The sequence below is a fragment of the Periophthalmus magnuspinnatus genome, chromosome 20 (genome assembly GCF_009829125.3).
Source record: "Periophthalmus magnuspinnatus isolate fPerMag1 chromosome 20, fPerMag1.2.pri, whole genome shotgun sequence".
NCBI lineage: Eukaryota > Metazoa > Chordata > Actinopteri > Gobiiformes > Gobiidae > Periophthalmus > Periophthalmus magnuspinnatus.
In genome coordinates, this window is record NC_047145.1 from 8,114,679 (window position 1) to 8,131,949 (window position 17,271).

Sequence of the window (17,271 nt, forward strand, 5' to 3'; positions counted from 1 at the left end):
AATTATACTGTTATTATATATTATTTCTTTTGAAAGCGCATAAGTTATCAAAACGTTCTCCATACTGCAGGAGTGTCCATGTTTGGTGGATAAGGACTTCCTGAGCTCCTTACAGACTGTCTCTGTCTCTCCTCTCTCCTCGCTGTTTGTCTACAACATCTCTGAGGGCATGGAGCTCCAGTCTGGTGATTCTTTTGTGCATGACTGTAGCACATGGTAGGTCTTTTAACATAACATAAATTCTGTCTTGTCTTATGGTTCATGGTAATCAATTTCTCTTTTTACTGTTTTTGTGCAGTGACTGCATGCATGGGCGGTGGAACTGCTCCCTGGAGCACTGCCCGGTGGATGGGGGTCTGTCTTCGTGGGGCCCCTGGAGCCCATGCTCTCTGTCCTGTGGAGGACTGGGCATGAAGACCCGCTTTAGGAGCTGCACACGGCCTGCTCCTGCCCATGGAGGGAGGGAATGCCAGGGAGCGCGCCAGGAGACCACCTACTGCCAGGCCCCAGACTGTCCCGGTGAGCCCTGACTGACCAACCACAGTTAATGTATAATCTGACACAGTAGTAATGTGTGCATTCAGTGCTAATGTGCCGCACCATTTTGTGTGGTTGGCAGTGATCGTTGGGCCGACTGAGGAGCCAGTCCTCCCAGGTAAGATTACAGATTTACAAAATATTTCACTGAATGGTAATTTTAACAAATTTAAATTTATTACAATGCTAGATGTCTTACTGTTACTTTCCTTGTTGGTTTTGCAGATGAGGATGTGGGCTTCTCTCCCTGGTCCTCCTGGAGCTCCTGCTCAAAGACCTGCAGTGAGGTGCACAGCCCAGCCACCAAGACCCGACACAGACAGTGCACCACACCCCCCTGCTCTGGCAGCTCTCACCAGGAGAAGGCATGCAACCTGCCCCAGTGCCCTGGTATGACAAGACATCATATTTACATGGATGGCATTTGGCATTTGTGACATTATCTGAATCTGGGTTTTTATGAGGATTTGTACCACTGCACATCTAATTTCTCCATAATACATTAGAACATATCACTCCTTACCCTTGCATGGAGCCATGTTTCCGTGTACTAGAGTGACTGTGTGTCCTCAGGCTCTGGCCCAGAGGATTGCCCGGGAGGAGACTGCACTCAGAGGAACTGTTCCTGGACAGATTGGGGTGAATGGGGCTCCTGCTCTCGCTCCTGTGGGGTGGGGCAGCAGCAGAGGATCAGGACCTTCCTCAGTCCAGGCTCCAACGGCTCCTGGTGTGAGGACATCCTGGGAGGCAACCTGGACTACCGCTTCTGCAACATCAAGCCCTGCAGAGGTCAGTGAGGAGCGCATGAGGAGATACATCGTGACTTATTGTCCTAAAATTGTTTGTGTTGATAACACAGTTGATGGAGGGTGGTCTCGCTGGAGCCCCTGGTCGCGCTGTGACAAACACTGTGGTGGGGGGCGCTCCATTCGCACTCGCTCCTGCTCCAGCCCCCCACCCAAGAATGGAGGCAAGAAGTGTGAGGGGGAGAAGAACCAGGTGAAGCCCTGCAACACCAAACCCTGTGGTAAGGTGAAGTTTAACATTAGTGTGGCTACGTGTGCCTATGGAACCAGTATGGCACAAAGGCATTTGAATATTTCAGCTCCAAGCTGCTCCTTGTTATTCAGAGTTCAACTCCCTTATATCAGTCTCAGCATGATTTTGCTGTGTTTGTGTGTTATCAGAAGAGAAAGGCTGTCCAGCAGGGCAGGAGTTTGTGCTGTGCGCAAACCAGTGCCCCCAGCGCTGTGCCGACCTGCAGCAGGGCATCGAGTGTATGGGCAGCTCAGACTGTCAGCCAGGCTGCCGCTGCCCCACAGGTATGCACACGCATACTCCAACTACCTGACTGTTATATCTTTTAGTTGGTTTCCTACCTTGTGTGTATTTTGAATCACACTGAAATAACAATAATGTAATATAATTTTATACTATTTTAACAGCTTTCTTGCACTTGTCTCTGGCACATGTTTAGTGAATACACATTAGACTCAAATGCCTTCACAGTACAGTATTTTTTGCCAATAAACAACTTTAATTTTAGCAGTCTCTGTTTCAGTATATAAATGCCCCCTCCACCCATGGTCTTGTGGCATGTGTGTGTAGGCACTCTGGAGCAGGATGGCGCGTGTGTGCAGCTGTGGCAGTGTGACTGTGTGGATGCTCTGGGACACGTGTGGGCCGCGGGCAGCTCTCATCCGGCCCACTGTAACAACTGCTCCTGCTCTGACGGACAGCTCCTCTGCACAAATCAGAGCTGCCAGGCCTCCTGTGCCTGGAGCTCCTGGTCCAACTGGGCGCCCTGCAGCACCTCCTGTGGGCGGGGCCAGAGGACCAGATACAGGTGACTTCCTACAGTGTGACATAGCTTCATTAAAATACAAACTGTATAAATTCATAATTTAAATGCATGTTGTGCAAGGAGTGGGCAGAATAATTTTCAATAAGTTAATACATAAAACTGCATAAATGTACAGTATTACGAATATAATACAAGTTTATGGAAAATTAATGTATGCACTCTGGTCAGTGTGAATGGGACAGGGTGGTCAAAGATAAGAAAGCATGTCCTTCTATCTCTTTACATTACATCAGGGTTGTCAAACACATTTTCACCAAGGGCCACATTGGCAAAATAGCTGTCCTCAAAGGGCCAGATGTACTACTTTTTAAAATTAATTAAACTATTTCTGTATTTATTACTTATTCAAATTACAAATATTGCATATGGATGTGCCTAGATGTAAAAAATATGGATGTGTAACTGCATATCTCCTGATAAATGACATTTTAAGACCATCATACCTTTTAATTTACCCTGTCGAGGGCCACATAAAATGATGTGGAGGGCCACATTTGGCCCCTGGGCCTTGAGTTTGACACATGTGCATTACATCAACAATAAAAGAAATATGAAAATGTTTTAACCCCAAATCCAAAATAATGATACATACAATTTATCTTAAGACTGATACATAGGTAAAAATAAAATTTTCTTTTTACATGTTTACCCTGTAATAACATATAACAGAATTAGCCCAAACTTTGCAAACTGCCATTTATTGCTGTTTAAATATGTGCGTTGTAGATCTCTAATACCTGAGGATGAAGGAGCAGAATGTCAGTTTGAGGAAGTGCAACATAAGTCATGTGACCCAGGCCCGTGCCCACCCCTCTGTCACCAAGACAATGAGGCGCACAGGGTGGGGGAGATCTGGTTGCAAGGGGAGTGTGAACAATGGTGAGAAGAATCCATTATAATACTGTTTGCATTGCCATAATTATCTTCTACATTATTATACCGTAAATAACTTGTTTTTGTAGCACATGCACCCCAGAGGGACCTTACTGCCAAGATATAGACTGCAGAGGTAAACCTCCTAAGTTTTTGAGGCTAGTATGAACCTTCTTTTGCTTTATTTGTTTTTATTTAAATTCTCATGCGTGTGGTTTTCAGTGAACGGTGGCTGGACCCCATGGTCAGAGTGGTCAGATTGCTCTGTGACCTGTGGCAGAGGATCTCAGGTCAGGAGTCGAGCCTGTATCAACCCCCCGCCCCGGAACAATGGATCGGACTGCAGTGGGCCTGACAGGGACAGCCAGGAGTGCCACAAACCTCCATGTTTGAGTGTGTTCTCATTCTTTTTTTAAATTTATACAGTGCTTTCTTCTATATGGTAATGTAAGACAGTGGTTCCCAACCTTTTTATTTCTGTGCCCACTATTTTACCAGTGAACACTATGGCAAACCCCACATTCCCCTGACAAGCTACTGAAGAAGCTATATAGCTATATACAGATTTATTGTTGTTAAATGATGAAGTCACTTCGGGGTCCAACTGGCAACTTCACAGCTGATTTCTATTTTTTTCTAGTTCAAACTATTACCTCATATGTGTGACTACAAGTTGTATCAGATATGCAGATACTCTTGTAATTACAGGAAGATTTCATTACCAGTGTCTATATCCACTAATTGCCGGTCACCACTAACACTAGCTTAGCCGATCTTCTTGCCATAACTTTGTACACTGTGTCAGAACTTATCACATTAAAAAGTGATTACAGTCACTTAATAGTAATATGTGTCATATCACAAAAAAAGAGGAATTTGTAAATTGTGTCCATTATGTTCAATAAGCTGAAGCGCTTTGGACCCAGAAGTGACATCACACTTAACAACCCTATAACTGTTTTATGGTTAATAGAGATGTTATATATCATAGTTGGCCTCCAGTCCTGACTCCTGGCTCAATCCTAGGTTGGGAATTGTTGATCTAAGCAAAAGTGCACTACAGTCTTAGACTAGTGCAGTGCACTAGTGCTTAAGTGATTCATAGAGACCACATGTTGGTAAATGTGCTGATTCAAAACACATTTAAGGAAAGTTGGTCGTTCTCGAACAGACAAATATTATTTTTTATGGTTACTGGGTGTGAAAAGTTTGAGTACCAGCAATTTAGGGGGAAAAAGGCTTCAAATTGGACTAAACCATGCAGAAGGTAGTTCTACACAATGATTAACCCAAAGGAGGATAAACATGAGTAGATTTGTCTCTAAATAAAACAAATAACTAAACATGCACAGTGTTTGCTTTTCCTAAAATCTTCCACAGTATAGCATTAAACATATCTCTATGGAGACAAGTAGGTGACCACCACCAGGCCGAGTTAAAGATCAGATCAGAATGTACCGTTATGTTTTTAAATTCGATCATTAAAACACTTATATCAACTCATCTTGCACTTATTTAATTATAAGTTGATTATAGAACATTCCAGACCAACAGTAACATCTCCATGGACACAAGGAGATGGCGAACCCCCACCAAAAAGTTACATGGTGCACATTTAAATTGCAGATGGCCATGTCAACGTGAATGGTGAAACCTGTAGTGAACATGATTGATATTGCTGTGTACAGATGACCTGTGCCCTTGGTCCGCCTGGTCCCCCTGCTCTCAGAGCTGTGGGGCTGGCTCCGTGTCCCGGAGGAGGGAGTGTGTGTGTGAGGACGGGGGAGACGCTGCCTGTCCTGCCCAGATCCAAGACCACAGGAACATGCAGGAGACCCAGCTGTGCTACAAACGCCCCTGTCCTGGTAATATAACACGCAGACCTCATACACTGTTTACTCTAGAGTTCAATCTGCATTTATTCACCATAATTTGTTTACTGAAATATTGATAACTGTCATGGCTACACTAAAAACTGTTGAAAATTGTGAAGTTATATATATGTCTTAAATTCAGATGATTATAAATCTTGTGTACTTCTGATTAGGTTTAATCCATTTACCCATAACGCCTAGAAATTTAAACTTAAAGTTTCGCCAGGTGTGACCTGGGAAAAAATGCCAGTGTTGAGCAAATAGACTGACACATGGATTCATTTGAACTGTATACCATTTTGGAGTGTTCTGAGCAAACTTCAGCAATCGCTAACTTTAAAGGCAGTGGCAGAGAGAGACAATATTCATCACACTATTTTTTTACAACAAAAAATTGGTGATTTGGTGTTTATTTTGGTGGTGAGCAGCAAAATCTTTTCAACCAAAAAAGCATGCCGCAATTCAAAAAAGACTGAAAAACACAGGTGTAACCAATTACTCATGTAAAAAAAAAAAGAGAATGGAATGGAAGTGCTGAGTAACAGCAGCAGTTTAAAATTAGAGTGATTGTTGTTTTTTTATTTTGATGTTTTCAGAGACACAAAACCTTGGGCCTCATTCATGAATGTTTTCTTAATGTTTCATGAATGAGCCCGATTGTTATTATGTACAGTAAAGAGTAGTGAAGTAGCTATAACTCTGCCCCCTACTGTCCTCCTCTGTTCATGACTGATCATTTCTTGTCTGTGGTTCATAATGTCATCTGTGTTTCCTTCTGTGAGCAGGCTGTCCCATGTCCACCTGGACGGAGTGGTCCTCCTGCTCCTGTGTGTCCCAGACACAGCAGAGGCACCGCATAGCTCTGGCACCAGCCACAGGGGGGCAGCAGTGCTCTCCTGTAGAGACCCAGAGCAGACAGTGCAGCCTCCTCAACTGCACTGATGGTAGGAACAATGAACCTCATTCATGAATGTTTTCTTAAAAAATGGTTATAACATTCACTTTAAGAAGATGCTGAGAGAAGTCACCAATATATTGAAATAGGTGAGCGCTTTCATCCGCGAGCAGTGGACCCACAATGTCATAGGGGATGATAGAGGCTGATGTTTTATACATATACACAGACATACGTACATATGCATATATTCATTCTAAAACAACAAAACAGGAAACTTTTTGTTCTTATGAGTGCTCATGAGCATTTACAACCAAGAAAACATTTTGTGAATGTCAAAAATGTCAGTAAGAAGGTTTCAGTACAATGTAAAGTGCACTTTTCGCACTGATATGAAAGTGCACATGGTGACAGATTACACCACTAATTCCAATAAATTAATTAATTAATAGTTTAAAAAATGTTGTTGAAGTTTATTATTTTACTTCCTGGTTGGACACAGGCAGCAGATATGACATTTGTAGAGGTAATCCCATAACTGTGACCCAGCAATTATAATGCTAACAAGGGCCAAAAACTCTAAAAACTCCAAAAATTGCACTAAAGTTATTATTAGTAAACTTAGTAGACTAGTAAAACGTCCTCTGTGTTGTTAAATTAAGGTTTAAATTGTCAGAAAAATGCCTTCCTTGTGCGTAAATTGTCCATGCATTTGGATGGGATGTCTGTGTTGATGACATAGGTAAAGGAATTTAGAACAGCACTACTTGCTGTATTTTTGTACTTTTCTTTTCAACTTCCACTGACTTGACTGATGTAAAACTTAACTATTTAGAAATGTAACTAATAATTACAAAAAATTGAAAACCTGTCATGCAGTTTTCATTATGTGATGCCAAAGGCCAGTATTTCCCCTTTTACCCTGGCACATGCTGTTGTGTTTGTGTTGCAGACTGTGTGGCTCCCTTTATATACTCGGAGTGTGGAGCTCCGTGTGAGAAACAGTGTTCTCTGCTGGGCCATACTGAGCTGTGCCTGGGCCTGCGAGAGTGCACCCCTGGCTGCTACTGCCCACCGGTCTGTACCCTAACTTTGTACACATAAATGAGACTGGTCTGTCACTGTATATTCAGTACATACATTGTCAGATTGTTGGATGTTAGTGCAGCATTGCATATTTAAAGGACCTATATTATGCAAAAAATATTCTTGTGAGCTTTTAGCCATGTTACAATGTTTTTACCTCTTAAAAACATACCTGGAGATAGATATAAGGCAGTGATTTGAATTTTTCTTTTACTATGCATCATACCTGGACGACTGAGGGGTTACACAGACATACCTGGAGTTGTGTTCTTTCATTCACGTGTGTTTGAGTAATCCTTTATTATTAGTCCGTCTACATCTCTAAAGCTTAAAATGCCCTGTTCCACCTTGTGATGTCATGTAATGGTAGTTTTCAAGTTAACAGCCAATTTTACCTTTTTCAGTAGAGACTGGTAATTCCAGGGCTTAAATTATCCAAATGATTCTAGTGAAGGTGTATAGAGCTTAACAAATATAGTGGAGCACTTCCTGTATTAATATATGACATCACAAGGTGGAACAGAGTGTTTTCTGTTTGAGAGAAGAACTCAGCCTAAATATGCAGGGTTTGTGACAGTTGAGCTCAATGAACAATGTGTTGTTGACTATCAGATGGCTTTATGGGGGGACCTATCTGTTTGTAAACTGTGTTTTTACATGTATTTTCTTGTTCCCCTTGAAAATGAGATGCTGCATCTCAAGTGGCTCTCCATGAATACATTCAAATATATATTTGTGCTGTTGAAGCTGTGTTCCTGATGTCTGTGTTTTGTTTCAGGGTTTGCTTCAGCAGAATGGCTCATGTGTTCTGCCACAGCACTGTGGATGTGTGTACCCCCAAACCCCTCAGACCCCGGAACAACCCCTCACCCTTGCCATCGTCCCCCAGGGGGACACGGTCACCCTGGGCTGCTCCACCTGGTTAGACCACAACTCTCAAATAATGACACAAACACAGACTTTTTATAGATTCTCAATAGTTTTATATTTCAACCAAGAGAATGAAGTTCAAGAATAGTGTTGCAAGGTAAATGTGAGATATAATTCATGAAGTGCAAGAACACTTTTATTTATTTATTTATTTATTTGTCTTGGGCAAATGGACATCTTTTCTCTTGCATAGCCTAGGCAGCCACAATCGATATCAATCAACACATGATACAAGAGACAAGGAAAAATAAACAAAAACAGACAAGCAAAACACACACAAAAAAAGAGTACCTCCGATTGCCCAAAAAGGAGTGAGAAGAAAACTGGACCTGTTTATGATTTAAAAAACTTCCCACATTTCTACCTAACTTTTTCTTAGCTCTCACAAACCTTTTGGCACATAATTAGTATTCATATACAGGGTTGGTGCATGCACAGCTTTGGATTTTTTTTTTCTTCAGATGATAAAATGAAGCAGGGTGGACCAGCATCACACAGCCCATCGCCTCAAAGTGACACTCATGACTCTTTCTTCTGTGTTTGCGATAGATAAATGTCATGCCGACAGTGCACAGTTATTTGATTTTGTCACAAAGAACCTCTTTATACAATATAATGAGTGGGGGAAATAACTAAAATTACATACTCTAATCACACACATTAAGCGGGGTACCTCAACTTTAAGAGGACCAAGTGGAGAGTCTGAGGAGGCTGACGGTTCTGCTGCTGTGTGGAGATAAAGAAGAGGGTTGTGGTATACAAATGGGAAGAATTAGGATGACAAAAGGGACATTAATAACTTCACATGTGATTCATTGAGAGGTAAAGGTAGAAGTGTGTGATTGGTTGTTTGGGTTGTTTGGATTTTTTTCTTGGGTTTTCATCTTAAAACTTTTTGGCAGTGCTTGCTAATGTGTCTCCATGGTAACTGCTAAACATTCCACCATAGAGTTACTTGTAGAACATCCCCAGCATGATGTCACTGCAAAGTATCAATATTGGTATTTACTCTGTTCCCCTACAGCTTCTGTCATGATGGGACTCTGGAGTGTGACCTGAGAGAGTGTGAAGGTTAGACATCACTGTATTGCTTATATCTGTACATTATGTTTTTCAGTGTTTTTCACTGTTCTTGTCTCTCTCTCAGTGATCCTCAGCGAGTGGTCAGAGTGGACGCCCTGCTCTCCCTGCGTCCCCTCTTCCCTAGCCCTCAGCACTACCACAGCGGGCACAGGGCCTCTCAGCACTACCACAGGGAACATAGGGAGCAGGCTGGTGTCCGTGCAGAGGCGCTTCCGAGCCTGCCTGGACCTGGACTCTGGACTCCCTGTGTCCCCGGAGGAGCAGAGCCAGTGTGTGGGAGCGCTGCAGGAGGAGAGGCTGTGTCCAGACGCCACTATCTGCAGAGGTGACAACTAATCTCACTCCAGTGTTTAGTACAATATGAGGAGGAGGAGGCCGTTTGTGTATCATCAATGTGCCTTATGGGGATATGGTGCATTAAAGATCCTGTACCTGATTTTTCCCCATGTAGTTGAGAAAAATGTGTCTTGTCCCAGTAAAGATATATTGTATAAGCAGCTCTTGATGTCAAAATATGGCTGCTGCATGCTTTCTGGATCTAGAGCATTTTATCAAGTGCACATTAGCATGCTAGTTGATGTTAGCTTTACCATTATGGCGAAACTCAACACTCCTGAGAATAATAAAACAATAAAATATAAACTCATTGTGCTGAATAATTTGGATGCTTGGAATGCATAAGGAATAACTTTTGACCACTACTGTTTTTTCATGTTTTTAAGAGGTACAGCACATAAACCAAAAAAATCAATACCCATCAGGAGTTTATTTGGGAAAAAATACAATAAAATATAAAAACTACTCCATCGACAATCTCTAAATTTCTTTCCTCTTTATAATACCTGTAGCAACGCTGTGTATCCTGTTTCAGATCAGTGCCAGTGGAGCGCATGGAGCTCGTGGACAGTGTGTGCGGACCCTTGCAGTGGAGGAGTGAGACAGCGTTATAGATGGCCCCTGGCCTCTCCTACGGGGCCCCGCTGTAAGAGCCAGCAAACCCAGAGCCAGAGCTGCAACACAGGCCTGTGTCCAGGTACTGTCTGCACACTCACACTGCTCAGGACAAACACTGGATACATGAGAATGAAAAGGCAGTGAAGAGTTATGCTGTTACATTTCTTGGATAACTTTTGAACCTTTGACTTTTTCTTTTTATTGTAATTATTGTATTAGTTATTCGCAATAAAACAGTGGTTCTCAACCTAGGGTTTTGGAATGATTTCAAGGGGTCCCCACAATGATATGGGGAAAATTCTAAATGTATGCAACAGAATGACTCCAACAGAGTATGGTTTTCAGTTACCAGTAATGTTTTTTGTTACCTTGCCTCAAAGGTGCTCTACTTTTCTTAAGGGGTTACACTGCCAACTCGTCTCCATTGAAATATTATTGCTTGGCCTGTAATGTTCTGCAGTATGGCATTAAACCTGTCTATCTTCATGGAGACAAGCAGGTCACTAGGCCAGATCTGTGGAGAAATGTGAGTTGCAGTAATGTTGCATGTTTTTAATATAGATATTTTTGACCAATAAGAAGAATGGAATATATGCAATATAGTTATTGCACATTGTATTATGTCATAAGTATGATTGCATCAATATGGAAGTATTGTGAGTATTTTTACTTGTTTATATATATATTATTTGTTTCTCATATTTTCATATTTTTAGAAAACTACTCTTTACTTTTAATAAAAAAACATCTAGAAGTTATACACTTTTGCTTTTGCTTTTCTGTTCTGTCTCATTCATGTGTGTGTGACAGGTGAGCGCTGTGAAGATAGAGGGAGGATCTACCAGGAGAGCTGTGCCAATCAGTGCCCCCGCAGCTGCACCGACCTGTGGGAGCATGTGCAGTGTCTGCAGGGAATCTGCCACCCAGGTCTGAGTCTGTCTGCTCTTCATAGGCTCGGAGGGATTTGAGTAGTTCTGACCAATTTAAAGGCCCATGATCTGATTTTTTCCCATGTATTTGAGCAAAATTTGTCTTGCCCCTGTGCAGATATATTGTGTCAGCACCTCTTGATGTCAAAATAAGTCAATTCTGTACTGTCTGCATCTAAACAGAAAGCATTTTATTATCTATTGAACAATACTGGACAACAATCAGGAATTGAGTGTTAGCATGCTAGTTCTTAGCTTTACAATGATGGCAAAATGTGTAAAGTAATTGAGGAATAACTTTGGACCAGTGCAAACTGTTTAAAAGGAACTAGTTCTTTTTAAGACAATAAAAACAGGTACAGAGCTTTTAAATATCAGGAAAAATGGATATTCTAATTTCAATTCAATTCATTTATTTTTGTAACGCCCAAAATCACAACAACAGTTGTCTCGAAGGGCATTCATGTTTTGGTTGATGGGGGAACCGGAGTACCCGGAGGAAACCCATCCAGGCACGGGGAGAAACATGAAAAACTCCACACAGAAAGGCCTGGCGACCCGGGGATCCAACCAAACCCTCTTGCTGTGAGGCATGAGTGTTGCCACTCAGCCACCGTGCCGCCAACACACAAAAACAAAACAACAGGAAAAATCAGACAAAACAAGAAAAATCGGCCAGGTGAGGAGGAGGAAGACCAGACGAGGAGGAGGAGCGAGGAGGAGGGCCAGGCTCCTCGCTATTCTAGCAAACGAAAAATAAATTAATGGTCATATTATTTCTACCTTCAAGACACTCAAAGTGCTGTACATCAAGGAACCACTCACCCATTCACACACATATTCATACACCAGTGTAGACACTGGTGAGAGCTGGAATCACACTGCCAACCTGTGGTCCAGTGGGTCTGATTGCTTTACCAATGATGTCTTTTTGTTGAGGGTGGGATATGAACCACTAACCTTTGGCTCACAGGACGAGCACTCTCCCAACTGAGCTACTGCCTGTGTTTAAATTATTAAACATGTATTTTTATTATGTTATTTGTCATTTCAGGGACACTCAATCAACGTCACTATACAAATATGTTTAGACATTTACTTGAGAGTATTTTTTTCTGCAGGCTGTCGGTGTCCTGAAGGTCAGCTGCTGCTGGACAGTCACTGTGTCCCTGTGACTGAGTGCCGCTGTGGGGTCCCATCAGGGAATGGGACCCTGGAGTTTAACCCCAGAGAGACCCTCACTATGGACTGCAACACCTGGTGAGTCCACCCTCACTGGATTTCAACCAGGAGAGACTGTGCTGAGGAAGATGAGATGGAGAGTCTGGGGAGGCCAACAGTTCTGCTACTGAGATAGAGATGGGGCAGAGGAAGCCAGCATGAAGGAGAGGGGGTGCATGAGAAGTGAACAGAGGAAAAGTAGCTGCCCATAATAGGCTGACAGGGACAGACAAGGCTTATGTAGTTATTTATGTATTTATTGTCCATGTCATTTTATTATAGATTTCATAATACATCACACACCATGGTATAGGCTCAAGAGGCAGGAACAAGGAGAACATACTGCCCTGCTGGTTAAATCTGTTTCATTATTACTGTATTACGGGACATGACTAAATACCAGAGCTTTCTTACTTGTTGGACTCAGTTTTAAAGAGTATCTTCCTTTGTCTGTGCAGTGTGTGTGAGAATGGCACTCTGGTGTGCACGGAGCTGCCCTGTCCAGTCTATGAACCCTGGAGCCCCTGGAGCAGTTGCTCTGCCACCTGTGGCAGAGGTCAGAGGTCACGAGCTCGACTGTGCCAGGACTCAGACGGAGGGCCCCCCTGTGTGGACACCTCACAGACAGAGAGCTGCCCCCTGGCCCCCTGCCCAGGTCTGATACGGTCCTCATACAGTCTCCAGTCTGTCCTACTGTCCCATATATTGCTGTCTCTTCCTCGGTGTGTGCAGTGGGCTGTGTGCTGAGTGAGTGGTCCTCCTGGAGCCAGTGTGGTGCCTCGTGTGGTGGTGGGGTATCAGTGCGAAATAAGACTGTCCTTCAGGAGCCGGAGCCTGGAGGGGCCCCCTGCCCCAGGCCCCTGGAGCAGCACAAAGTCTGTAACACCCACCGCTGCAGGCCAGGTAGCTAACACCCGTTAGTCATACTAACTATGATAATCTGATGATTATGTTGTATGTTTTATGTTGTAGAATGCCCCAAAGGTCAGATGTTCGGTGAATGTGCTGGGGCGTGTCCACATACCTGTGAGGACCTGTGGACTCACACTCAGTGCTTGGATGGAGCCTGCACCCCGGGGTGCTCCTGCCCCCCTGGACAGGTCTGGAGCATAATGTTATGTGCATATACATTTTCCACTATTGTTTGAAGTGTTTTCATGTGTCTTCTGCTTTTGTCAGGTGCTGCTCGGAGGTTTGTGTGTTCCCCACACAGCCTGCCCCTGCTCACCCCTGTCACTGCCCCCTGCCTATCAGAGCGGGAACTCCAGTGTGGAGGAGCTGGCCGAGACGCTGCTGCCTCCAGGAACCACCATAAAGCACCTCTGCAACACCTGGTACACAGAATCATTTATATAAAGATACACTGGACTGACAGTATTGAGCCCTTTGAAACCCTCAGAGTCACAACTGTTACTTATTTTTACTTATTTTAATTAATTATATTGTCTGAAATGTATTGTATTCTTTATATATTCTTTATTTATTTGTATACATTTTTTTTCCATTACAAAACAAAACAAAAAGCTCTTGAGGTTATTAGGTTATTAGAGCGAGTAGATGGCCCTGATGGTTCACAGGGGTAGTGTGACAGGGAGCAGACATGATGTAACACATAAGTCATTTAATACAGCCTCTGTCTTCTGATGAGAGCTTTAATATTTCATGTGTATATTATCTGATATTGTTATTTAATAACTGCTGTGACGTTTTTGTTCCAGTGTGTGTGATGGAGGAGATTTTACCTGCACCTCTGATGTCTGCGATGGTGAGTGGACTTTGCCTGTTTTTGTTGTAAAGACTGATGCAGAGGAGACAGAGGAGGTAGAGTAGCTAAAAATTGTACTCGCGTAAGAGTGACGTTACTTCAAAATAATGCTATTCAAGTAGAAGTACAAAGTAGTGGTCCAAGAAATTACTGAAATACTAAAAGTAAAAAAGTATTTGGGAAAACTACTACTCGAGTAAGAGTACCTTAAGAGTAATGATCAGGGCTTAACATTGAATACAAACAATGTATAAAGAATAGATAGACACAACAATAAGGAAAAACTAAATCATATCGGGGCAATGAAGAAACACAAACGTTCAAATCATTTTATTTTGTCAACATGAAGATTTTGTCACTTGTAGACTTACTCAAAAAACTATTTATATATACGTTTTGTTCAAGTAAATCTACTCAGTTAGATTTACTTCAATAACTTTTAAAATAAATTGTCCTTTCAGAGTGGTTTTCTAGCAGCACACTAAATACTAATAAATACTAAAAATATTACTCCTACTTAAGATTTTTATTGAAGTAAGAGTCCTCTTAAGTAAAAGTTTTGGTTATTCTTCCCACAATATAAAATGATTTGAACATTTGTGTCTTTAGATATGATTTTGTTTGTCTCATTTGTGTGTTTATCCTTTGATTATACCAGATTTTATGCATTATGTAATATTTTGTTTTTATATTCACTTCAAATTATAAATCAGATGTTACTCTTTAAGTCACTCTGATCTGAGTAGTAGTTTTCCCAAATACATTTTTACTTTCACTTTTTCACTACTTAGTGCTTGAGTAATATTATTTAGAAGTAATGTTACTCTTTCTTGAGTACAATTTTTGACTACTGTACCCATCTCTGGCTCCAGTAAATAAATCAAACACTTATTCAACCCTCTACAGCTCAAATCTTTAGAGAACAGAAAACAAAACTAGTACAAAGAAAATGTACCCATTATTAATAGTGAACCCCAGAAATATTGTATATATAAGTCCATGTAGTAAATATGATGACAGTGACTGACACTATCATTCCATGTTGCTCCTCCAGTGGACTGTGAGTGGTCGGGCTGGTCTCCTTGGACTTCCTGCTCCGTGAGCTGTGGCACAGGGCAGCAGAAGTCCAGTAGACACGTCCTGAGGCCCAGACAGTACAGAGGGGCCCCGTGTGAGGGCCCTGACCAGCGCACTCGCACCTGCATGGCCCCTGACTGTGGTAAGTAATCCTACATCATCCATTTATTATAGATTTTCTGAACATTAATATTAACACCAGCATCAATATGTATAAAGGTCTAATGGAAATAGGTTGGTGATGGAGTGTGACATGCTCTGTTAATAATACTTTTGTCATCTAAATCCCTCATGTGTTGACTTTTAATTGTACAAAAAATTGTCCAGTAAGTAAAAAATAATTCAAATGCAACACATTACATTCCAATAAGTTATTAACTCTCAATATTGTAAAAAGGGTATGCTTTTCCTGATCCTGGTTTTATAAGGTTCAGTAGTTATTTTAGCAACATTACAAAGAACAAATATTTAAAAGATGTTTAAAGAAGACTGTGCATTCTGCGACCACTTGGATTAGTTCAGAGACCAGTGTAATCCAAACTGACGTGTACATGACAGTGACAGAAGTTAATCCAGTAACTATAATATTAATGTGTGCTGTGTGTTTGTAGTTTGTCCTGTGGGGGAACAGTGGAAGCGCAGTGGCTCTCAGGACGAGCCCCTGTGTGAGAGGAGCTGCCTGGACATGTACAGCTCTGCCCCTGCCCTCTGCAGCCAGCGCTCTGAGGGCCTCTCCTCTGAGGGCCCCCGCTTTGAGAACTTACCCTCTGCGGGGTCCCTCTTTGAGGGCTGCGTGTGTGAGGATGGCCTCTACCGACACAACACCACAGGCCAGTGTGTGATCCCTGCCCTGTGCCCCTGTCTCCACCAGGACGTCCTGCGCCAGGTTCAATCTCACTTTTACACTTACTTCCACTGCAGAGGAAGACATCAAGTTAAATGTAGTCTACAAGTTAAAAGTAGAATAGACCTGCTATAACACTGCATTTTTCTATTTTTAAAATATGTAAGCAACATTAATCTTTACTTTAATCTACTAAACATTGACCTGCAAAAACTCAATACAAAACATTAATTATGGAGGTGGATTTGTGCATGTTATTTCAATATGAAAAGGCATTTCAGAATGTAGAATGTTTTAATAATGAATTTCAAATTATTAACCAGCCTCTCGTGTTCTGAATATTTCATCATGTTTTATTAGCAGAGTAATGTTACTAGTGCATGTGTGCCGGACACCAGACTGTGCAGTGTTCATTATTAGTGCAGACACGTCCCCCTGCACAGCCCTGTATGTGACTCCTGTTCAGAGCCTGCTGTTATTTACTGATAGAGAAGGGCCCATTAGCAGAGGAGTGACATGCCCCGCGGGCCACATTACAGCACACAGCCTCACACATCAGCCTCATCTATAATACAAAAGCACGCTCTCAGGCCATAGGCTGGCCACATTATTTATGAAGCAGCCTTATTATAGGATTATGAGCATGAATCATGGGCTGACACCAGCTCATTTACCCTCGGCCTGTTTCTCCCACTGCCCTCTTTATTCAGCTATAAGACACTGGAGCATGAGGCCAGGGACCAGACGAGTTTGCTTCATATGAGCATCTGAGGCGCTATCACAGCCAAGCAATGTCCCACACGTCTGTGTCACACCAATCACATTCCAATGCAGAAGACATCTCCTCTCACGTATCCTAGTATTATTCAGAGAAGTCCAGAATCCACAGGTGTGGCACTACACATGTTGACACATGAGGCATGAGGTCAAGTCTCCTCTGTTCTCAGTCATTTGTGTGATATTCATGTCCATCTATCAGGAAAAAATAGGGCTGAAATTAGATTTAGCAGGCCAGGATAGCTTCAAAAGAAGGCAAAGTGCGTTTAATTACACAGCCCTAATTGTACCTAATGAGGTAGGTTCAGGGTGTTAAGAGTAACCAAATGCAGTGGAAAGAGAAATGCTCTGATTCCCTCCTGAATGGTTTCACAGTCACTCCACTGTGGCTTTAAGAGGCAAACAAAACTTTAAAAATATATGTTGACTGATACAACCCATGTCAGAGTAAACTTATTCTAACAGCAATGATCAGAGTCTGTATGACTCTGCAGGAACACAATTACAGTGTGAATGCATTATTTACATTTGTGAGGTTAGTCAATTAAGTTGCACTGTGCAA

General features: G+C 42.2%; 1 protein-coding gene across 1 annotated transcript in view; it reads left to right on the forward strand.

The window, feature by feature from the left end:
- sspo (SCO-spondin) overlaps nt 1-17,271 on the forward strand; it is an 87,453-nt gene that overhangs the window by 61,072 nt on the left and 9,110 nt on the right. The window contains exons 86-112 of the mRNA XM_055230277.1: nt 71-216; nt 299-519; nt 620-655; nt 763-927; nt 1,111-1,326; nt 1,397-1,564; nt 1,725-1,859; nt 2,146-2,383; nt 3,128-3,280; nt 3,364-3,410; nt 3,497-3,667; nt 4,963-5,139; nt 5,934-6,092; nt 6,996-7,120; nt 7,908-8,050; nt 9,084-9,130; nt 9,207-9,467; nt 10,014-10,175; nt 10,907-11,023; nt 12,147-12,285; nt 12,705-12,901; nt 12,979-13,149; nt 13,219-13,346; nt 13,426-13,580; nt 13,965-14,011; nt 15,066-15,230; nt 15,700-15,974. Coding sequence (XP_055086252.1) covers nt 71-216; nt 299-519; nt 620-655; nt 763-927; nt 1,111-1,326; nt 1,397-1,564; nt 1,725-1,859; nt 2,146-2,383; nt 3,128-3,280; nt 3,364-3,410; nt 3,497-3,667; nt 4,963-5,139; nt 5,934-6,092; nt 6,996-7,120; nt 7,908-8,050; nt 9,084-9,130; nt 9,207-9,467; nt 10,014-10,175; nt 10,907-11,023; nt 12,147-12,285; nt 12,705-12,901; nt 12,979-13,149; nt 13,219-13,346; nt 13,426-13,580; nt 13,965-14,011; nt 15,066-15,230; nt 15,700-15,974 — 4,164 coding nt within the window. The remainder of the gene's footprint in view (nt 1-70; nt 217-298; nt 520-619; nt 656-762; nt 928-1,110; nt 1,327-1,396; nt 1,565-1,724; nt 1,860-2,145; nt 2,384-3,127; nt 3,281-3,363; nt 3,411-3,496; nt 3,668-4,962; nt 5,140-5,933; nt 6,093-6,995; nt 7,121-7,907; nt 8,051-9,083; nt 9,131-9,206; nt 9,468-10,013; nt 10,176-10,906; nt 11,024-12,146; nt 12,286-12,704; nt 12,902-12,978; nt 13,150-13,218; nt 13,347-13,425; nt 13,581-13,964; nt 14,012-15,065; nt 15,231-15,699; nt 15,975-17,271) is intronic.